The 25,688-nt window shown below is 27.5% G+C and overlaps 1 protein-coding gene across 2 annotated transcripts in view; it reads right to left on the bottom strand.

Annotated features, from left to right (window-relative positions):
- LOC122851596 (ephrin-B1) overlaps positions 1-25,688 on the bottom strand; it is a 509,511-nt gene that overhangs the window by 468,536 nt on the left and 15,287 nt on the right. For both annotated transcript variants that reach the window (XM_044150938.1, XM_044150939.1), the window contains exon 2: positions 24,293-24,474. In XM_044150938.1, coding sequence (XP_044006873.1) covers positions 24,293-24,474 — 182 coding nt within the window. The remainder of the gene's footprint in view (positions 1-24,292; positions 24,475-25,688) is intronic.

A 25,688-nucleotide genomic window follows, 5' to 3' on the forward strand; every position in this document is an offset into this window, starting at 1 on the left:
TCTTTGTTTATATACGACACTTGAGACATATACACAATCATTTTAGTTCAAATTTCAATTGAATATTAAACACTTGTGAAAATGAGTATATATATTTAATAAGCCACAAGAGGGTTGACAAACTTAACTACAGTAAAGCAAAACGACCTAATTCAATCATTGTCTCTTTTCCAAAATTGATAAGATTCTAATAGTAGCATTTTTTAAGTTATATACATGTATGTAACACTAAATACACATACATAAATATATATATGTATGTAATAAAAAGGTTAGATTGTAAAACACGCGGATAAAGCTGCCATGGCGTGAAAGAACTTAATGAAGAACACTTGATACGAAAAGGACCAAAAGAAAAAGGACCGAGGACTACCAAGTAAACTGTCTTCTCTAAGGCTCTGTCCACGAAATTAAATTTTCACCAAATTTACCGCTCTTAGTCCTTATACCTGCTGTCAGTTTTTTTATTATTATTTTTTTTTTTTTCTCTATCTTTTTCATTTTTGCTGACTTTACTTTACAAGAGGTCTTTGCTACATGAGAGGCTATATAGTAGAGGCAAAAAGCCGAATGGCCATCATCCCTTCTGATACGCTCAACACTCTTGTGAGTATACATCTACTATTTGTGTGTCCTCTTAAATTCCCGAAGGAAGATAAACAAAAGAAGAAAAAAAAATTGTGGCATAAAAAAGTAATTATAAGGAAGAGAAAACAAAAAAAATTTAGCATGTTGCAACAAGGGTAAGGGTAATATGATTAAAGTCCTTGAGGTAAAATCGACGTTGGGACGAATTGAATTGTGGGCAGCAAAACGCCACTGCGACGATAGACAGCCAATCGACTATGCAAATATACAACTGAATCTAGCATCATTTTACGATTTCTCTTGCTAGCTACGTGTGTAATTCTATATAAAAAAAAAAAAAAGCTCTTTTTCAACTCCATTTGGAGATTCTCTCATTCACCCTTTAAAGTTTGAGGCTACTCGAGTTTTATCTTTGTGCAATCGATTAACACCACACATGAGAATAGCTATTCTAGAGACGAACAACAACACGTATTAAAAAAAAGTATTCTAACTAAATTTTATGGTGAAAACACTAGCAGAAATTAAATTGATTTATTATATAATTTCAACAAATTCATTTTTTATCTTTCTTTATCTTTAAAAATATTCAGCCACATGAATTTTTATGAATTTTCATTATATTTTCATATATAGACTATGTAAATTGAAAATCGGATTAGCAAATGTTATATCCTGTAGATTCACTTCAATAAACTTTGGAATGATGATGTATGTTGTGATGTGGCTCAAAATATCATTAAATTGACATGAATTTATTTACGAGTGTACTATAATTTTTTTTATATATAAAAATATATAATCATAGATAATTGATTAGTTTGAAAAAAAAAATAGTTATAAATTATAAATAAATAATTTGTGAATTATTTTTTTGATATATTTAATGATATAATCAGTTGATTTATATCGTCAACGCGTTGAGAAAAGCTTGAGAAACTTGGTAGAACCTTTATTAACTAATTTCCATAATTATGCAACGAACGAGGCTGTATTTATTACCATACTGTTTAGATGACCCGTATATATCTTTCAGCATGCCTGCTGGCAATTCTAGGCTAAGCTTTTAAAAGTAACGGTATTCTGAATGACATTCCACAACCCTGCACGTACATAGACACCATGCAGAAATATTTTAAGGACATATACTTTTAAGTGTAACACTATGAAAAATTAAATTAATTCACAAACTCTATATACACTTTTATGCACATATATATTTAATAAATATATTCACCTATACTTTTCGACACCTGTGGTGTAATTTATTTTTCATTTAATCTTGATATATTGTATACACAAAATACCATGATGTGTTCACAAGTCTAGAAAATTTTCAAACCCATTTTTCCTTGTTGAAATAAAAAAAAAAAAAAATTCATACTTTCGTTATTCAACCGAACAAAACTACCAAGTTATTATTCCATTCTTTGAAAATTCTATTTCACGATACGTCAAAAATCTTTTTCCATCAATGTGTTGGTGTTTCCAAGTATGTATATTTTCTATATTTTGACTGGCTTTGACTGGTACTGCGTTCAATGTTCACATTTATTTATTTATTTTTTTTTTCTTATGAATTCTGTAACATATGTGTTTTGATATAATACTTATAAGTATTTTTTCTAATATAAAATATTTAACTTACACGCAGAAAAGGATGTGCTTAACATATTTTGACATTTAATTTTTTTTTTTTTTAAATCTAATTTTTGCGAAAAGTTGAAGGGTCAAATTTTACTCGTATAAAAGTTTTATAAATCTACTTGCATTTAAGTAATAATATTTTTTAATTTTTTGAAAGACCTCCTTGGTTTGTATAAATGTATAGTAATATATTTATTTTTTCATCAAACCGGGAAAAACATTTTCATGATGTTAACGCTCATTAAACAAACCGGCGACTCAAGGTACTCTTTCAAAAGTACACGGACATCTTCGAGCCGGCGTCAAACATCATTACACAATATTTTGTGGATGAAAGCACCCAGACGAGAAAAGCAATGGGTGACTAGTTGGAGACGATAGGGGTGCAAGTTGTCTAATGTAGCGTGTTAGATAGATGGGTCAACGTGGTAAGAGTTGATACGCATTTTCACTCTAGCAGAAAAAAAAAAATAGTGTCTAGAAACGCATCAAAAATATCTTTTTTTTTAAAAAAAAAAAAAAAAACTGTCAAGGGGAAAAATTGGAATTTAACGACATCGTTGTAATTTTTTTCACTTCCTATTGATGGAAAGAGTTTCAATTTCAATAAGCTATTCTATATTGCGAATGTGCACATGCTCAATTGCTGGCATAAATAGAAAATTTATTTTACTGACTATGTATATTTATCTGCCTCTTTTTTTTATCTATAAAATATCTTCTATTTTTGTCTTTGTCGTGCATATATATGTTTGATTATTTAAGTTATTCAAACTGGAAACTGATTGTTGATGTATTCACGCACATCTCTAATATTTTATTCATGTTACATTACGATTATGTATATATCTGAGCTTATATATCAAGCAAGTATTCTTGGCAACAAGAAACTACATTATTCTCTTCCTCTCGATTTTACTTTTTCTTGTACATGAATGATTCTCCAAAAAAAAAAAACTCATTTTGGGATAATGTTTAAAAAAATAAAATAAATAATTAAATATGCATTTTCTTTTTTTTTCTACACATAAATTTTTATTACAAAATTCAATAAGAATATTGTTGAAAATTGTTTGCATAATGAGCTTTCAAATTTCGTATGATCCATACTAACGATAGCAAATTAATCAACATTTGCAAGTCAATTTCCTTGTTACGTTCAATGAATACTGTCTGACCGAATATTGATACAAGTATACCTAAATATCATAACCCCTAACATTTTCTTTCATTAGTTAAATTAAAACATGAAAAATTGTAAATAAAAATAATTTAAAATTAATTGACAATAAGCTAAACGAAAGAGAATATCGTCTGAAGAGTCTTCTGATATTTTAAATGTTAAAAAAAAATAACTCTGTCTCTATCTCTATATATATATATATTTTACCACGCCATTTCGTAGTCCAGTGTCACCCCAACTATATAATATGTATATATATCGTGAATGACGAAATTAAATCCCCATACCCAAAACTCAACCGACACGTGACATTTTCTGCTTTAAATACACTCTCAATCCACCCTGATTTTCTACCTCTTTCGAAAAAAGAACTCCAGAGAGTATATATATTACATGTCAACATCAGTAAAAAATGAAAAATTGACTATATAGTAATGGAAAAATATTCAAATGAAGAGAAATGGCCTGAATTTTTTTCCTTTTTTTTATGCTTTGTATCTATTTATTTATTTTTTTTTATAACCTCGTTTCCGAATTCCGATGATATATTCATGTGATAGTATACATTTGTTTGAGTTTTTTTTTTACATGAGTATTTTCACTTTGATATTTTAAGGTAAAAAGTGACGAGGAAACTTGAGAAAGCGTGAAGGTAACAATTTAATTTATCAGTGAAACATGTTTGGGGATCTACATGAACTAACGATCATCGATAAGAGGCAGCAAGCTCAAGCAAGCTGGTATGGCATTGGGGTTAATGCTGATACGAAGTAAACCAATGAGCACATCTACAGAAGAATGTGCGAATATATATATACAAACTCGTAAATATATATACATATAAGCAAGAAAAACGTACTTGGTATCTCGCTATGTATATACTGGCATTAAAGAAATGGATTCGATGGATTTTAGTTGTGTTTTCAGATTGTCATGTATATAAAAGTATACAGTATTGCATGTAGACACTGTGCGGGTACCGTCAACGACCTAAAAATGTCCTAGTGAAAAAGCTTTTTGGCCAATGCGGGCCACCCACTCATTCTATACACAAGTCTCAGAAAAGTCACTCGACTTTTTTGCATTTATTTTTCACGTAAAAAAAAATTAAATAAATACAAAAAAAATGTCTTACTTTATTTCTACGTCTTATATACTTTTCAGCATCTTTTTCACTATTTTTTTTTTCTTTATACATATAGCAACTAAAAAAAACAATATATTGTGCTGAAAACAAGCAAAAGCACTATACCACTAACTGTATTCCAAAATTATTTTTATTACTAATATAATTGTTTCTATCAAGTTTATTTATTTTTTTTTGTTTATTTATATGTTTGACGATTGATTTTATGTATGACAAAAACTATTTGTATTACATAAATGTATATGTAATGTATATCTGTAAATCTATATAAATATATGTGTGTGATCAATGAAATTACGTGAGGGAGTATGTGCTTGCTTTGATTCTCGTGGAAAATCGAATAAAGAAGTGAAGGAAAAAAAAAGGGTTAAAAAAAAAGAAAAAATCTTCAGTGGCACTGTTGTGCATCTCTCTTGAGAATACGGGTCGTATAAATTTATATATGGACACCCATTTTCCTTGGCACTCATGCTGTATACAGATTGCATGCAGTATGTGTGGTGCACGGATTCAAAGGAGGTCGCATCCCGTCTACATTTTCCATGAAAATACGTCAACCTACACCTAGCAAGATTCATGTTTTGCCAACATTCTAATCTCATTTTTTTCGACTCTACTTTATTCAAGATAAAAAAAAATAAAAAATAAATAATAACTATGTATATTATACATTAAAAAAAATAAACTTAAAAATAAACAACATTATAGTTGAAAAGATATATTGCTATTTTGCAATTATACTAAAAAATAATAATGTTGGTATATAACTTTATGAAAATTATACATATAATGAATATTTGCGCCCTTATATACTTTAGTCGAGTGAAAGAGCAATATTGAAATTAACTCTCTTCTTTGTAAACAGCCCCCGGGCTTTTTCAATATTTTTCTTTGCCTCTAATTTTTTATTTTTTTTTTTATTTCTTTTTTTTTTCAGGACAATAAATAACTGGTAACATTTATTTATTTATTTTTTATATTTTTTAATTTTTATCTACTTAGTTATGTGCTCTAAAAAAACACTTGATATTTTTTTCAAAAAGTATTAGAACTCATAGTAATATTTTAAAAATTTATAATAGAATTTTCGTCGATGATAAAAACCTTTTTGCATCGTTACCACAAAAGATCAATTTAGTTAAAAATATATATAGTAATTTTTTTTTCAATTCGAAATATGCTTGAATCGTAGGAATTGTTATGAAGAAAGAGGTTGAGAAAAAATTTTCAGCCGGCGCCGAGCAACTTTACTCATTTCCGGTTTACCATGCTCGACTTGGCTCGAGTAAAGTCGATGCTTCCTCTATTCGCACGTCTCGTATACAGACGATTGCTTGTTGTTATAAAACTAAATATATATATAATTATTAGTATATGTAGTACAGTTGTTGGGGATCGTTGAATAAAGTCGTGAATTAAGAACTTCCGGCGTGTGAAACGTCAAGACGAATATAGTCTTGAAATTATACGAAATGAAAAATCGGAAAATCCAAGATTGATCCTTGCTTATCCATCCGGCAACAAATTCTCATCAAAAGAAATAAAAAAAAATATAAAAAAACGTATGGCTTATTGGTATTAGACCCGCGGGGCAAAAAAAAAAGGGCAAGAGCTTTGCGTGTTGTCGTAAATATCGATTGAAATTTAATATCAGTCTCCCTGAACGGATCCTCGCGAGAGTCTCTACAGTAAATAGATAAAGTAAAAAAAATAAATAAAAAAAAAAAAAGGCTTTTGGTACCACAAATATATATAAAGTACACTTTGTAAATAGGAGCAATGTCTTCATCGTCCAACCCTCTGTTCAATCCCACCGGATAAAATTGTCCACAGGGATTTTATACCACTGTGTCCACGCATCATGACAAGTTTAAAAAAGGGAAACCTCAAAGACTTTTTTTTTTTTCCTCCTCAACAAGGTTTTACATGTACTCAAGTTATTTCAATCTTATATACACGTCTTTTTTTTTTATTATTTTCCATTACGTTTAAAAGCTTACTATACATTGTGATGAAAAATAATTATCAAAATAATATCGCGTGACGATATGCATATAAAAAAGTAATATTTGTTCCTTGAATCAACTTGGTCGTGTATTCGTACAAATCGCGTGTAAACAGGATCGTGATATATCAAACCGAGCTTGCATTTATCATCAATGAATTAACACTTTCAGGAATAATGTTATCTAACCAATTTATTTTATTGTTCAATTACCGTTTTTCTTTTTTTTTTTTTTTTTTTATTGTATCGTTTGTTTTTTTATTTATTTATTTTCTCTTGTATGTTTCCTGGATTTTATATCAGCAAACCGAGTTGAGAGGAAACAGCCTCGAGGATGTTTCAAGTGTCGTAGTGAAGTAAATCACTGAATAGGAAAAAACGAAGATAAAAAAAAATACGAAAAATAAAAAAACATTTTTTTTTAGAGAGTGATACGATAAAAAAGCAACGTTACCTTTGCAACTTAAAGTAAAAATTTTAACGTTTTATTAAAGGGAATAATACTATGTTATATAAAATAATTGAGTTTTTGAATTAAGTTTATCAAAATAAAACTCCAACTGTACATTTATTTATAATAATTAATTAATGGTATGAAAGTAAACACATTCAGTATTATTATGAGCAGATGCTCTACCCTGAAGCAATTTTAAATACACATATGTTTATTTTTTTATCTCACTGTTACTTTTCAAATTTATATTATATAATATTTTCTATAATTTCTCTTTCTATCTTTCAACAATATTGCACATGTGTTAACACCTATACTTGCACTTGAATTTACATAAAAGTAATGCGCAAGACAATCATATCGAGCATGACTTTTGATCTTTTATCTTTCTTCAAAGTCATGATGGAAAATAAAAAATCTAATAAATAAAAGTGCAGCGCTGATTGATATGGATTACTTGTTCTTTTTTTTGTTTTTTTTTTCGCTAAAGAATACGGGAGAGTTTAGTGAGCAATGCTTTGAAAAAGAAGAATTTGTTCAATCGGTCGATTTGCATGAAGATAACACGTTTTATCAAGCATGCAACATTTCATTTTAAATCAGACATGAAAAATACTGATTGAATGTGCAGTGTGCAGATTTTTTTTTTGATAGATTGAAAATACTTTTAAACAAAAAATAAAATAAGTCAAGCACCCCTGTATATGTTTTATTTATTTTTTTTTTTTATATTTTATAGTTTATACTTTATAAAAAAAACCACCAAAAATTTTATGTTGAAAAGTAAAGAGAAGGCAAAAAACAATAGGGCATAAATATTTGCCCGCAAGTCCAGAAATGCTAAGCCCATACAACGATCTAAAAAAAAAAGAAAACAAAATTCAAAAACACCTCAGTTTACCAAAGAAAAAGAGATAGATAAAAAAAAAACATAATAGTGAGAAAATAAAGGGGATCTTTGTGTCATAAATTTAACCCTCATTTTAAATGCGTATGGAGAGTGATGTCCAGCAATGATATCGCTTTATCTATGACGAAAAATAAAAAAATTTTGGGGGTCATTCCACACCCCTTGTTATAATGTATATCGAAAAACAGCCACGAATGTAGCCAAGGTTGGGACAAAGCAAATTGCGACTATCTGATAGTACACACTACCTTGACACTGAAAAGATTAGTCAGAGTTCACCCCTTGACATTTTTAAATCACTGGCCCTACCACCCAAAAAAAAAAAAAAAATTGTATGAAAAATAAAAAAATATATATTTTAAAAAATAATACGTGATCCACCTTCTCAACAGAGCTTTAGCCTCTAGGGGATTTTGCAAAACAGGCTCATTGAAATCCTTTCATTTAAAAAAATAAAAATAACAAAAACCAAAAAAATAATGGAATGTAGCATTACAAATAATGCTTTGACATTTTATATAACTATTTTATCTGAACCGTATTATTATTTTCAATATTATTTTTTTATTTTGGTTGAGTTTGTTTTTCGAGAAATTCGTTGTTATTTTGTAAATTGAATACACAAGCTTTTGTAAATGTTCATCGTTTTTTGTTTATTTTATTTTATTTATTATTCACTTTAATTTTATTTATTCATTATTTATTTGTTACGAGTGGTTTAATTCGTTATTTTACAAATAAAAATTCTTTACATGTTGATTTAATATATTTTAAAAAATAATTAAAAAAGTTTATGCAAGAAAAAATTTGAAATGACGCTTTAAATCTCTCTTGAAAAAAGTGAACCACGTATGCTTTTCTCCTGTTGGTGATTTTATTTTTATTTTAATCAACAAACTCAACACATAATGAGGGTAAAATTTAGCAGCTATGCTAACGTTCTCAAACAAGCACAGACCAATCTTTATTTTCGAAATTATTCATAACTTTAAAAAATTATTTTGTTAATTGATTATATTGTAGAACACAGAATAATCTTCTAGTTGTATTTGTCAATTAATTTCAAAGGTCAATTATCTCAAATGTCAAGACAAATGAGTTGATTGAAAAAAAAAAAAAAACTTGCACAATTTATTAGTAAAAATTTTTAATATAGTTATAATAATAAACTAACTTGTCGTTTTTTTTCTTTATTATCGTTGGTAGTTGTAATTATTATTTTCTCAAGTTAGCGTGATAAAATACAATTTATAAAAATACTTTAAATAACACGATTGTAAATCTTTGTTAACTTAGCAACTGTCAAATGATATTGTCAACTTTTTTATTTATTATTAATGTATCCAGTTACATTTATCGCATTTACTAATTTCATATTCATTATGAATTTTTAAAAAAAAAGCAATTATGTAAATTTATTTATAGAGTTCATAATAACCAATTACAACTACTACATATATTTTTAGATAGTTTTATTTCTTTTCTATTAAGTCATAAAGATGTAAGTAAAAAAAAAAATACCATTCTGCTTTTACGTTTTATGGTTGAAACAGATGATGAAGTTGTATAAAATATAGATACAAATCTTTTAAAAATAATTTTCTATAATCTTTTAAAAGCTTCAAAGTACCTAGCTTAAAAGTAAATTTTTTATCCCCTGAAGCTTATTATTAAATATTAATTACAAAATAATATATACTTTCAATTCTAAAAGTATGAATAAATAAATGTTAAAATTTTTGCAATTTAAAAATCAATGTACCATTTGAAAAAACGATGTTTTGTGGCAACACCACAAAACTATATTGACCACAAGTTCGTCAAGGGAACGACTAGGATAGTAACAAGCTACGAGATGACATAATTTCCGCAATCTCATCAGAGATTGGACAAATAGAAAGAGAAACACTGTGCAATGAAGGTTTATGAAGTCAAAAGACGAGTAAAACAAAGAGAAAATAAGTCAAATGGAGAAGACAAAAGTGACATGCAAAGATACTAGTATCTAGCCAGAGTTCCAAATGAATTCATTGACTTTATAGTGATCGCCCGAGAGAAGAGAAAGAGAGCCATGGCAAAGGATCCAATTCAGATTTTCTCTCTCACTTTCCTTCTCTTTATAATGACAGTATAGATGTACAACTCTCACACCATGAGTATTAAACTCTCGTCTTCAATCTTTCTTTTGATTTGTTTGTGGCATAACATCACAGGAAAACTTGTATATTCTGAAGTCTATCAAGCAACTTTTCTTCTTTATACAAATAAATGAAAAATAAAATTAAAAAATAAATAAAATTTCTTGTCAGGTCTCAACAAACTTGATACATATACAGTGATGGGATTCAGTTATCATGCTATACAGTATAATTTAAAGATGATGGGTTGATGCAATCGAGACACGAAAAAATAAAAATTTAGATTATGGTTTGTTGCAATGATAAAAAGTTCATGGACAAAACTTTAGACATCAACAACTATATACATTCAAAACACGCACTAAAACTATACTTAAATCAAATTTGTCTTTGACTTTTATTTACTTTGTTTTATTTTTATTTATTTAATTTATTTAATTTTTTTCTTTTCATATTATTCAAATACTCAGAGTATATATAATTTAAAACAAAAGTGACACAACAGAGACAACTTGCTTGAAATCTTTATCCTAAGACTACACTTGACGTGTATAAAGTAATTAATTTTCTTCATGTTTTTTGGCAAATTACAAATTGTTTACTCATTGGCAAAGTCTAACAGATCCAAAGTCTGTGAAAGTGTGAGTTGTTCTTGTCATCACCATGCGTCAAGTAGTTTAAAGCTTCGAGTCTTACACAGGCCTCCAGAGGCTTTATACTGACGGAATTTTGACTTTTCTAAATATTCCCCAACACAATATACAATGATGAATTGAAAATTATATTTTTTTTTTACACATAATTTAAAATAAATAAAAATTAATTTTATTAATTTTAATTTAATTTTGTTTTATTATCATAGTGAAAAATTAAATAGCCTTAAGTTACTTTCAATCTGTTACAATAATGTAAGAAAAAAAAAAAATTGAAGTATAAGTACAGTGTATATATATATGCATATAAAGCTCAGTTGGCAAGCTCAGTTGGCAAAACGAGATGAAATTCAAACTGCAAATCAACAAAGTCAGAATAATGAGAAAGTTTGGTGGCGTTTAAATTTTAAAACCAAAAGAACCAGCTCTTTAATTAAAAACCATCTGTCGTCTCACTTGAAATTGTCAGGTATTTTGAATTGAACCTATTTATTTATATTATTTTATTTTTTAATTTTTCAATTATTAATTTAATTTATCCCTCAAATAGAAATTCAGAAGACTGGAGTCATGAAAATCTAAAATCTATGTTCATGTACATTCTATGTATATTGCCGTCAGTTATTTTACAACACGAGTAACGCACGTCGAGCTATTGATCGATCTTGCAAATATTAGGCAACAATATATAGGCAAACAGCCCACGTAATTAAAGCGGATCTCCTTCTGCCCAATAGCTTTCATATCTCGACCCTATTTAAAAGGGATGGTATTATATCAGTTCGCTTTCAAATGACAGACCCTTTTGCCCGCATCATATTCATCGTCGTGACCAGAATATATATTCAATACTATATACTAAAATCTGTACACTATCCTAAAAAATCAAAATACAAAACAAGCAAATCTCCAAACCATAAAATCAAATATAATTTTCCCTTCATCATATAAATAATCAAATATAATTTGTTTTATTTTTTAAAATTATTTTTTTCAACTGTTATTTTATTATAAAAAATAAATGAAAAGATACTAAATCTTGAACAAGTAAACAGTCAGTGACATGCAATATTTGCACGATATAAACTTAACGATCCGCTATACTTTTATATTAAACTAGAAAAAAATAAAATAAAAAATATAACCACAGGCCGGCCTGTATATTCTTCAAAGAGATATATTGCCCTTCCCCTTGTCGTTTAGCTATTTTTACAAACCCATATAGACACAAACTCATATGTTCATAGATTACACACATATCGCTTTTATACAGATAAAACAATCTACAAACGAAATGTATTATACTCAAAATCACAGTAGCGCGAAATTAACCATGTCCAATGTTTGTCTGTGAATTGGCGCATGCAATTCATCCAACGACGAATTAACGTCGACAATATACATTGTCCATTCGTCTCATCAAGTAAGTACACACAATGACTGGTTAGTATAACGTCAGTTCAACATAAAGCTTTTCAATTAATGACTATTCAAAATTATAAATAAATACTATATTAATATATACTGCGAAACAAAAAACTCTGTCATAATAATATAATTTAATTTTCTTTTCATTGTAAATTTGAATGGTTTTTGTTTATTTATATTTATATTACAAATGGGAAAGACAATAAAAAAATTTAATGATAAAAGCAACAAGATTATTTTCATTACGATTGAAAAGCGCGTAAAATAGGATTTTTTTTTTTTTTCTTTTTTTATTTTCATTGTTGAAAATTTGGCATATCAAAAACCCCTTTGTAATATTCTTAATTCATTTTGTCCCACGAATATATTTTATATACAACTACATATATATATGTATCTCTCGTGGATTCGTTTCCAATTGTAAATAACGCTTGATTAATTCAGTCGAGTGTTTCGAGCAACCATTGATTGAAATGTGAACGCGTGGCACGAAAAAAGGTCGGGATTTGTGTGACGAAACAATTGGAACACCCTGTATTATTGGGGAATTGGTATTTTGTCGTATATATATCTGCACACATGGCTACCATTTTTGTCTACCGACAGGTAAACCGGTTAACTTTTTTTTCGCAATTTCATGGTTTTTTTTTTTTTTTTTTCACTTGTAAATTTCAATATTCTTTATTTTATATATATAAATATTTTTTTTTTCATTTTAATTTTTGTATTCTTCTCTTGATCCGACTACTTTAATTTTTAGCCAGTAGCCAGGCATCCTTTCTTCCTTTTTTTTATTTCTTATATTGAAGCTAGTCAGTTCCCTAAAGTGCCTCGCGAAAAAAAGTAAAAAAAAAAAAAAAAAAAACAAACTGGAGAGCACATCGTGTTCGAGTTACCCGATACTCGCTCGATGAATATATATGTGGTAACAGCATGCGCCGTATTTTGAGTGAATGTTCTCTGATGTTCGAGACACACAAACCATCTCTAACCAACACCCCTTCGTCATCAAAACCTTTTAAAGTCTTAAAAACCTGCCAACAATATTCAACACACGCCCATCAATTATACAGTACCTTTTATAAATTGCTCATTGATCCGATAATTCATTAGGCAATCATCTAGATTTTATATTTTCTTGGAAATTTTATCAAGAAAATAATTACTTTTTTTTTTTTTAAATAATTATTTTTGTAAGAATATTTGTATGTATATTTTTTTTTAATGAAAAAAGAGAATAAAAAAAAATTTTAAATATCAAATTATTTAAAGGGGATATACACGATTAAATAATTTCAAGGAGAAATTTAAATTTATCAATTCTTTATAAGGAATTTTTTTTCTTTTTTACGAGTGCACCCACTTTTTATTCTCGGAAACCGGTACACAAGGAATATGAATTGGCATTTCACGCTTATTGTGGGACAGGATCCAGAGAGTGTGCCGAATTAATAGCCACTCGAGGGTCCTTGGATTCTCAACCTCTGTATACCCTCTTTTTTTATTTTTATTTTTATTTTTTTTGTATATTTCTCACCAGTATATTCCATTCATGTGAATTTCTAGAGAGAATTTCTCGCCATACATTTATAATTCTTTTTTTTTTCATATCATATTCTAAATGAATATTATTCAAATTATTATTTTTTTCACTAAACTAATACATAAAACTAACACAGACATAATAGCAAAGTTTAATATATATATAAATTTTGTTTTATAAATTTTAAGCTCAAAAATGACAAAAGAAAAATATTAAAATGGATAAATTCAATTGAAAACTACTTTTATACAATGAACGTATGAAAAATCCGTATTACATGAGTATTGAAAAGTTTTCAAAGCACACTAATAAACGATTACAAATATCAATCACAAAATATTTTCAATTTTCGAAAGAGCTTGTTTATTTATATCAAGTTTTTATTTTATTTTTGTATTACAAAATATCATGAGAATTATTTGGACAACGATACAGGGCATTGAACTGTATATAGTGAATACAAAGAACGTGAATAATATATAAATGTCGTAATAGTCTAGTCTTTGTCAAAAGAGATTTTGAATAAGATTACTTGTTATCCCCTTTCCTTCACAATCACCTCCCTTAAATTATATAGCTCACTCAATTACCTGTAACTTCCATCTGTTTATATTTGATTAGGAATATTCGAAACTATATATATATAAGGATATTCCTGTGCAGGCAACAACATCCGCTTCAAAAAAATACGCTTGAATATTTTTTATAATAACACAGTTAAAATAAATATAAATAAATAAATAAATAAAACTTGTATAAATAAATATTTCAATGATAAAAATGCAATTTTCCTAACAAGTTGTTTTTTCTTATTATTCATTTCTTTACTTTTTTAAGTATAAAAAGCTTAAAGATCTTGAGTAAAGAAGCTTCAAGATCGATTAGTCTTTTTAGGTTTGAAAGGATCATCTAGGATATCGCTTGGTTTCAAGTAAAAAAGCTAAAGATTACTGGCATTTTAAAGGATGAAGTGAAAAACGAAGGTATATAAAAGCTCCCAAGGTATATTTAGTATAATCATTAATTTACAAAACGAGACCAATCATTATAATCATGAAATTTGCTTTTTTTTAATTTCCGTTTCATAGAATACTGATATTAACTACTTACAAAAATTTCAAATCAATTTTTAATCAGAAATAGTCCTACTTTTTTTTCTGCCTTGATACTACAATAATAAAATCGTATATATTCATTTTATATAACTAAAAAAAAGAATTTTAAAAGTGAGAAAAAATATATATATATTTCAATGACGTAGAATAACGAAGTTAATATTTATATTCCTACATTGGCTCTCACATCGAGACTACATAAAACATAATTTACTAAATCCCTAGGCACTTGATGATCAATAAAATAAATATATACTTCTGTATTATTGTATATAATATATATACATATCCCCTAGTGTCAAAGTGCAATAATAACTCTAGTGATTTGCATGAACAATCCGATGGAAATCGATGTAAATTCAAAACCAGACAACGGCTTTGGACCACCAGAGGATCAACACTGAGCCTAAAGACACCAAGCAGATTATCCAATTTTGCGTGTCTCTAATAATGCATATATAAATATTAGAATAACAACTTTTTTCTGTTTTCTATAATTTTAATTTTTAACTATAAATATGAAACAAGTATATAGAATTTATTAAATATGAATTGAATGTTAATTTACTAATTTAGATTATTACTACAACATAATAATTATACAAATTTACTATAAATTCATAAATCTCCATAGAACGTGTTAATTATTAAACATATATAGCTTTTGCGTGTCTTAATTTTTATGACTTTAATAGGATATTATTATCTGATGGTGATCTAAACTACAAACTACATCAACAAGAGTGACTTTATACAATTTGCATATCTATACATGGAAAATTTCTAATATATGCATAGAAATAATATCAAGGATACTATGTCGATACTAAAATACACATTGCAACATCATCAATACATTGTTATTACTAACACGACGTCATAAGTCTTGTATCCTAAAAAAATTTCAAAGATGTATGAACAACAATGAATTTATATATTGCCTATAAGTTAAGTACTTTTTCAAATCTACTATTTTTTCGACTGAATAGATATTTCTTTGAAAATAAAAAGATAAATAAATGGATAGATAAAAAAAAAAAGTTATAATAATAATGAAAAGAAAAGAAACAGAAATGAATTTATTTTTTTTTTTCAAGGAATGTGGGTAAATTGGCTCGACGAAAAGGTGCTCGAGTTTCTCGAGGACATTGGCTAGATGTGTATGGTCACTCTCGACTCTTCTTCAAAGCTACAAATATATCTATACATTATACTGTATATAGCGGTTCGTTGAAACGTAGTATCAATTCCCGAAGTAAATCCCCGAGTAATCCGACAACAGTGGACCACTGCGATCGAGCTAGCCCTGAGTATACGACAAGTACACCTTCATGCTTTTCAAAAATAAAAAATAATCTATATATATATATTTCAATAAAATTGACAGACTTTATTTATTTTTTTTTTTGATTATTTTGTTATTATTTTTCTTCAAATCGAATATAGTGTATATATATATACGAGTTGGTATAATTGTCATACAGACTGTGACATTTTGTGACAGTCATTTTTATAAAGACAGCTTGCCAATAATATCGAATAGCATCTATGAAACAAACCGAGTGGCTTGGCACTCCGGGGCATAAAACAACCGACATTTTATAATGAAACTCCCCTTTAACTATCTTTCACTATCCTAACCTATGTATATACAATATACAATTTATATATAATATATAGTTTGGTATATACATTTTGTATTGACTGTTATAGATAGATACCCAGAGTGCAAGGAGCACCGTTCTCAACAAATATATTATTTAACGGTTGCCGCCCAATGTATTTGCCCCAAAGAGGATTCTACACGTGCACCTGCCATATCCGAACAAATAAAACTCTTGAGTATATAAAAATAGAAAAAATATTTATTTATTTCAAATAATATAAAATATAATAGTAAAGAAAATAAAAAATATTTTAAAATCTAAAAGTTTGACGTATGGTTTTTTATCATTTATTATATGACAATTTTTGAAAATATATTTTTATATTGTTTATAATTAAAATTTAAAAAATGATTGATTATTTTTATATACGAGCACATTGGCGCGCTACGCGCGCCTGTATCTATACCTTCTAAAAAGTTCATTTTTCATTGATTTTATAAACACAAGTATTATCATAAGACAAAAAAAAAGAATGAATAAATTGACGAAAAATTTTTTTAATTTATTTATTTACACATAAATCACACATAATTCACACGTAATTTTTAGTCTAATAACATCAAGATTGAATGTTTACTGAAAAAATTGTGCTACCTTAATATGTCAATTTTAAAAAAAAATATAAAAAATATTTAAAAAAATTTTGTTTTTAAATTATTTCTTCACATATGAAAAACACATAATTCGCACAAAATTTTAAGCCCAATTGCATCGAGATCCGATGATTATTAAAAAAGTTGTGCTACCTTAATATGTCAATTTTAAAAAAAAATATAAAAAATATTTAAAAAAATTTTGTTTTTAAATTATTTCTTCACACATAAAAAACACATAATTCGCACAAAATTTCAAGCCCAATTGCATCAAGATCTAATAATTATTTAAAAAGTTGTGCTAGCTTAATATGTCAATTTAAAAAAAAAAAATATCAAAAAAAATTTTGTTTACTCGCTTTTTTTCGTTGTTTTTTCGTTGCTAACGAAATAAATAAAAAAATAATAGAAAACGGCCAACAAAGAAATTTGAATGAGAGTAAGTGAGAAAAAAACAATGACTAATCAAATGTTCGGAAGACCGATGATGTTTGTCCTTTTTATATTAGGAATATATTATATAATATAAATCAACTTTTAAAACTTTAAAAATATTATTTTAATTATTTGAATTATGCAAGACCTTGAAACAAGATTAAAAAATGTAAAAATATAAAAATTAATTTCAATTTTTCTTTAATATTAAATAAAGCTTGTTTCGTGATGAAAATTTTTTTCAAAATATAGTTGAAACTTATATCTATTTGCCTGATTATTTAAAAAAAAACCTACTGATGCATTTTTTTGTACACTGAGAGAAATTTTAACTAAAAATTAAAATCATGGTTGGCTAGAAATTACTATAGTACTTTGTAATTTTTGTTTTAATTCTGGGATTTGTACGCGAGTCGGATTCACAATAAAATATGTAAAATGTTTAAAATGTCAAAAAATTGTTGGGTTACTTCAAGCCTCTATACATCGTTATCTCACGCAGATGGATATGGGGTTAGTGAAGTTTATTATCGAAAATTCAATTCTAAACAATTTATAATGAATTACTTTTTTGATTAATCTCATAGATAATGAGTTATAGTTAATTAAAATAAACACATACATGTTTTGTAGAAAACAATAAAAATTATTATATGGTTGAATAAAATACTGCACAATTTAATAAATATTCTTATATATATAATAAAATTATCATGTAGACATATAAAAGTTAGCATAGACTTAAATATTTTTACTATATATGCTTTGTAAAAATTCTGTTTGTGGGACGAAATAACACAAAAGATAATAATTGATGAACAAATGATTGAACTGTCATGCAATTTTAAGCATTTCTAGCATATCTTTGAAGCTAGGTACATGGGGTTAAGCGGGGTTATGTTGGTTATTTATTTCTAAACAATTTATCAGAATAACTTTTCTATTTAACAATTAGTTTTGAGTTTTGAGCGTGTAAACAGAAAGAAAAAATGTTGGCGGGAATTGATTGCTATTCTCCGTGAATCTAGCACAAACTGTTAAACACAAAAATATTAACTTTTAAATAATTTGAAAATAAAATTTAGTAAATTCTAAAACCGGTAGTGGTAAATTCTCAGTCTGCTAGATTTTACTTGTGATGTCGTGAATTTAGTCATTTTTTAAACAGAAATTACAATAAAATTTGTAAATTTTATGGCTTAGTAGTGTATATAGTCAATGGCCAGATTTTTTACATAATTTTATTGTAAAAATTATCTATCAATATGCGAATAATTCTTATAAATGACGGGGGAACGCAGTTTTTACTATTTATTTTGTATTTTTTTCTTTTACGTTTGTAATTCTTAGTTAATATTTCTCTCAGTGTAGAATAAATTCCTGCCAAGGTCCCGATTGATAGTGCTATATGAGGGTTGCGCTAACTTAATGGACCTCGTTTTTTGGACAGTATATATATTGATGATAGAAAAAGAAAGAGAGAAAGAAAGAGTATAGGGTGCAAACTTGTGGGATTTGTACGTGCAAAAATATAGAAGGGATTTTGTCTCTGATACACACCATACCAGCGAGACAAGGGGTGTAAGAGGCTGTGCATGTTCAAGTAGACTGTAAAGATATTATATGTGTTGAAAAAGACAAAAGAAGAGGTGGGTGGCAAATACACACACGTTGAATTCGAGTATACTCAGTTGTTATACATTCACAATATGTGTGGAAGCAAGATGAATATACAATATACATATATATATAGTTAGCGTCAGCTGTGCTTTATAACCCAGAGAGCCAGTCGAGGGCTGCGTCACGGTGTTGGATAATCAGTTTGTACCGCGACAGTGCATCTGCCGAGAAGCCTCCTGTGACGAACTACATACATAACTATATATATTTTGTGATTGCGTATACCATACACTACATGTATATTCATGTATATAATATTTTTTTTTTTTTTTTTCATTTTATTTTTTGCACTTGACGTAATCTCTCTGATTCACATTTTGGGGAAGCTCAAAATACTCTGCACTATGAACTTCATTATCGACACGTTAACCATCTAACAAGTCGTCAATTCCAATTGCCAATCGCAATCTCCCGCTGGTCTAACTTTTTCTTCCCTCTTTTCCTATATATAATTTTTTTTCTCTCTTGCTCTATTTTATTTGATTTATTTTTTTATATTTTCTATCTTTATTTAACTACCCCCCAAGAGAAATCATTACTCTTCAATCAGAAAAATTGCTCACGATTTATGTCTATTTGTTCACTTCCCTACAAATATTAAGCTGAAATATATGTACTTATCATGTCATTTACATCTTAACAAATAAACATTTAATATGGTCAAGTCCATAAATAATTTTTATTGTACAGTAAACTTGTGATAAAGTTTATATATATAAATATTGTCAAAAAAATGTACCGATAAATGTATTAATTTGGTATTAATTTAAAATTGAAAAAATAAATAAATCTTAATTTTTAAATTATTTTAAAAATCTTTTGTTCATATTTTCAAAGAAGAACATTAAGTGTAATGATGCAAGAACATAAGAAAAAAAAGACCATCATTTGAGATCTTAGAGGCTTTATGGATGTTGCAGTAACTTTTTAATGGATGTCCGGCATTTTATCAAAAACTTGCTACATCATCGGATTCTCATAAATCTAAGGGTTGGATGATATAAATGAGAAAAAAAAAAGTTGCGGCATAAAAATGTAATGGGAATGAGCAAAAAAAAAAAAGAGCATTAATATTGAACATCTTGATATTATCTTGATGTTATTTGTTGTTTCAATCTTGGGATTTATCATATATTATTTTTTTTTTTATATTAAAAAAAAAATAGAATAAAAAATTAAGCAATGAGATTTATATAACCATAACGTAATATAAATATATTATTATTTTTTAATAAAAATACTTCAGTGTTTCTTTCCAAGTCTCAATCATTCTATAAATATTTCTGGTATAAATTATTATTATCTGTGTGATATAAATGCAACAAGGATTTGCGTATTTTTTTTTTTCATTTTTATGCATGGAAAAATTCGATATATTTGTGAGTATAAATGTTGTGGTATATAGGCACGTATGACACAGACCTTTTCTCCCTAACCCTAACAATCAGAAAGTTTACCCTCTCGATATCCAAATGGCCCACAAGGACTCCCACAAATTGGAAAAAAATAAAATATACTCCTAAAATGAGGAGAAAAAAAAACCAAATGAATAAAATAAAAATTGTAGAATAAAATGTTTAAAAGAATAAATAACAATTTTATTTTTTTTCAGTGAGAATATCGAATTTCAATTTCAAGAATATCCTAAACTAGCAATGACAATCAATGAAAAAAAAAAAGAAAAACTTTCTCATAAAAAAATTGTTCGAGAATGTGTATAACGTCTAGAGGACTGTTTTACTTTTTTTTTTTTGTTTTCTCTCGTTGACTTTTTGATAAAGCTTTGCTTTTCACTTTCCTTATATTTTATTTTTATAACTTTTCTAGTTGTTGTTTTTATTTATTTATTTTATTATTATTATTTTTTTTTATTGTACTTTCAAGTATGAACAAGGATAAAAGTTTTCTGCTGAGGTTTTCGATTTCAACGGACATACTGAGAAATATTACGAAGCCAGTGAGGTTGTGGTATATCATGTCCACAAACAAAAATAAAATTTTCTTGTTTAAATATCAATAAATGCATCAAACTTTTTGACTACCACAACTCTATTAAATAACACTCGTCAAAACACAGTTCATACATTCATTTTTATTTATTTCGTTCTTTAATTTCTTTTAGACTCTAACGCGAGCCAAATAATATACAAAGACAAACATAAAATTCGGCAAAACTTTATCGCTCTCAGGTATAACATTTGCGCACTTTCAAAGCTCAATACCTGCTGAGGACTTGAAGTGCTTGAATAACTCTCAACAAACAAAGCGTTAGAAAAAGCAGCCATACAGAGTATCCAAATATTTTAATAAAAGAAAAAATAAATGTTTTTTTTTTTAAACAAAAGATGAAATTATTCTGCTGTAAATTGAGTGTTTGAAATATGTTTAATGGACTTTCAGTAGGTGGTAGACATGTTCAAACACTGTCTGGCTACCAGACAGTTGAAAAAAACAATTAAAAAAAAAAAAAAAGAAGTAAAAATAAAAAAATAAATAAATAAAAGCTCGAAACGAATATTCTCCACTTGGTAATCAATGCGAAAACGTTTGAACGATTGAACCGCTCGATAAATGTCTCTCGTTGTCCACTCATCCTGTTCATATATATATGATGACATTGAAATGGTGAATGTGCAGATTTTTCAGGGGAAAAACTCAATGAAAAATCGTCCAACAAAGCAAAGTTATTTATTTTCTTTTTTTTTTTTTTTGTTTCGAACAAATAAAATCATGGTATAACCTATATATGCGTTATTCATTTCTATTGTAACCTATGATATTTTGATTTTCGATGGTTCACTGTGAATTTACTGTGTGTGTTGGCACTTAAATAAATTATCAATCTCACTGAAAGCAGCTACGAGGTGAATGCGACCACGATGAAAGCTTCGGGCACATATTTGAAGGGGATAAAAAAAATATAAAAAAAATAAACAATGTGTATAACATGGGGGATGATCGAAAGCGTGACGAAGGGTGTTTGATGATTAACCAAGAAAGCATCATCATTTGTTTTTCATGTCGCTTTTTTTATTTATTTTTCATGTTTTTTTTGGTGTTCATTTTTTTTTTTTTTTATACAATGAATTTATACACCAGAAATAATTTAATCTGATATATAATATAAAATTTGAAAATAATTTTCCTCTGTTTTTCTTTTGTTTGAGAAAATAAAAATAAAGAAATAGAGGTATGTAATTTACTCGAGAACATATGAATTCATAGATTAAAGAGACCTGTGCTATAGTTCGATCCAAAGGATATGAGGTTTTATGAAATATGAGGTCAAGTGTTGTCCCCAAGAACTTTAATTTTGTTTTCTATATTACTGTTTTGTATATGTGCTTCAATAAGTGAAGATATCGAAATACCAAAAAGCCCAATTTTATTGACTTTCAAGAAATAAAAGTATAAGGACAGGAATATTATGTAGAATGGGATTAGACTCAACGATATTTGCCCTATATGTAAAATATAAAATGTTTTCGATCTATATTTTCTAGAAAGTATATACTTAATAAAGTATCTATTTCACTATACTATAAAAATATTCACGTTTTTCTTTTTTATTTTATCTTTTTTTTTCTACCGACCACTTAAACTTTTTATTCATTTATTTATTGTGTATCCTCTTATATACTTGCACCTGTATTAACATTTTTTTCTTTGCCAGTTTGCCCAAGTTTTAGTTTAAATATCGAGCGTCAGCAAAGTCAATTTCGTATAATAAATTACACATTAGATGTTTATATACACTATATAATATATACGACAAGTTTATTTCACAAAAAAAAATAAAAAAAGTGGATAATTGAAAATAAATATAAAAAAAAAAACAACAATACAGATTGAAAATGCAAAAGATATAAAATTTAAAAGAAAAAACAACGAAAAAATAGTCGTTCAATTTTTATTTTTATTAGACAAGTATATGTATTCCTCTTTCGTTCACGAATATTCTCATAATATGTGTGTGTATGCATGTATTTAGGGATAAAGAATTTAGCTGCATATTGTGCCAACAATCTTCTTGAATTTTTACGTTGTCGTCCACGTGGAAAGAAAGTGACACTACGAAAGTTAAGCTCTATTGAAGCATAAGCGAGAGTACGCGATCGACAAACCATCTAGCGCGCATTTGCTTGCAGTGAAATCTTATCAACGATCGATTCCGATTTATCAGCATTCACCCCAAGACAAAAACTTTACCCCTCCCATTTTTTTTTTCTTATTCTTTTATTTTCATTTTTTTTTTTCCTTCAGTCGATATACTTATTGCAACCCCTCAAATCTATTCATAATGCTCGATTAATTTTAACTTTTCTATTGTCTGTGTGTGTGTTTGGGTTTGTGTAAATGATTGTAATATCTATTGTGTATATTATTTATACATGTATATTCAAAATTAATATCTTGAGAAAAAAAAAAGTTTAATACAATAGATGAATTTTATAATGGACGCAAAGAAGCTGAAATAAATTTGTCATTTTTTCGTAACAACTTGGCAAAACTCCACGAGATGGCTTGAATTGTAAAAACATATAATGTTATACCAACGGATTCTATCACTGCTTTTTTATTTTACAAAAATAAAATTTATAAAATAGTATCGCGTGCTGATTTCAATGAACAAAGAGTGGCATGCCCGTACTGCATGTAGCCCCACGTCAGTCATGTATATATACAGGTAGAGAAAGAGGAATGGGGTAAAGAAAAAGGGTTTAAAAATGTTCAGAGTCCAGAGTACCGAATCAAAATGAATACAGGTAGTGAAAGAACATATCAGCCATTTTCTTGGCATTTTGTGAGCGTGTATATGTTATATATAAACTCATGAGGGTGCCAGACCAACACCGGATGTTTCTCATTGCTCTTTCAATTCAGTATTTTGCTTAAGCCGCAATACGTGTTATGCTTATTTTCAAAATAATAAAAGAAAAAAAAAATTGGGTACATATATAGTGAAAATAATTTAAATCAATATTAAATATAATATTTCAGCAGTAATTTGAAGATGCAATTTTGTTTGACAAAATAATAAAATATACATGTGTTAAAAAATGAGAGAGAAAAAAATTTAAAATTGTAAAATGAAACGTGACTCACATTGGATTGGTGGAGTTCCAGAATATGTCCGGTAGACGTGAACAGGTTGCCTCTCTGGGGAAGGCCTCCATCACCGTTAGTAGAAGTAAAAATAGGATGAACCAAGGCATGATGTCGGGCTGAATCTTGAGGCCGTTTGTGAAACCTTGTCTAGAAGAAAAGATGAACGTCGAATTGGCCACCTACAAAAATAATAACAATAAATATTTAAATTAATAATAATAATTATAATAAACAAAGAAATATGATTTTTTTTTAAATATAGCTTTAAATAAACTTCTTAATTAAGTCTGTTCAATAAGCCCAGTGTAGCTGTCACCCCTCAATTATATAGATATACCTATATATATATATATAGTACAAGCACTTTTCTTTTCTTTCAACTTGACTAGTAATATCAGAATTTCAATTTTTTTACTTTGAAAGTTCATACTAATTATTTGTACAAGTCTTACACGGACAAATAATAATAATAAAAATAATTATATAATGAAAATTCAGCAAAGAGGATAAATCTCAATGAGATGGTTGAAAAATTTCAGAATTTTTTTATTTTTTTTTATCTTTTTTTTCATGAGATTCGGTATTTCAATGGGCTTTCCATTCGAATCATTAGTTGAATTTAATATGGGTCAATTGGCTTTCAGACTTTCACTACTTATAGAGCTTTTTCCTATATTTTTAATTAAATCTATATTTGAATATATATTTGAAAAAAAAAATCAACGAATTTTTTTCTTATTTGCTTTTCTATTGACTTTTTTTTTTTTTTATTTATGATTTTTTTTACTTTTCATTTATTTAATCGAAAATCGAATAAATTAACTCAAATTGATAATATGCGTTTGTATTTCGATTTCATTTTAGAATATAGAGTATCCACTGAAAATGGAGATGCCGAAGTGAAATAGTATACTATCATCAAGGATAAAAGACGAGAACGTGTGTTGAAATAGCATCGAGTACTCGCATACAAATGATAAAAACTTGATAAAATAAAAAACAAAAAGATGATAGTGATAGTGGTGAATTGGTGGGTGGAATTGCTGAAGAATTGTTGACTGGAGAAAAAAAAAAAAAGGAAACGATTCAAACGCAGTTATTGTAGTCACGTCTTTCTTCAGACCACGATAGATCGTGGTGAAGTAACCAACTGTTTTTGTTTTTTTTTTTTTTCATATATCCATTAACTGCATTAAAGTTGAGTCGACAATATTTGCTATTGTCTTTTGCAGTAATGATAAATATAAAAAACTATATATCTAATACTCGGCTTTGACACAAGAAGATTAAAGACTAGAAAAATAATAAAATTCTTTTAATCAATAATATTTTTTTCAAATTTTAATATGTTATAAAAATTTACTTCATAGTGAATATATAAATTCAAATTATG

Source organism: Aphidius gifuensis, linkage group LG3 (genome assembly GCF_014905175.1).
Source record: "Aphidius gifuensis isolate YNYX2018 linkage group LG3, ASM1490517v1, whole genome shotgun sequence".
Classification (NCBI taxonomy): domain Eukaryota; kingdom Metazoa; phylum Arthropoda; class Insecta; order Hymenoptera; family Braconidae; genus Aphidius; species Aphidius gifuensis.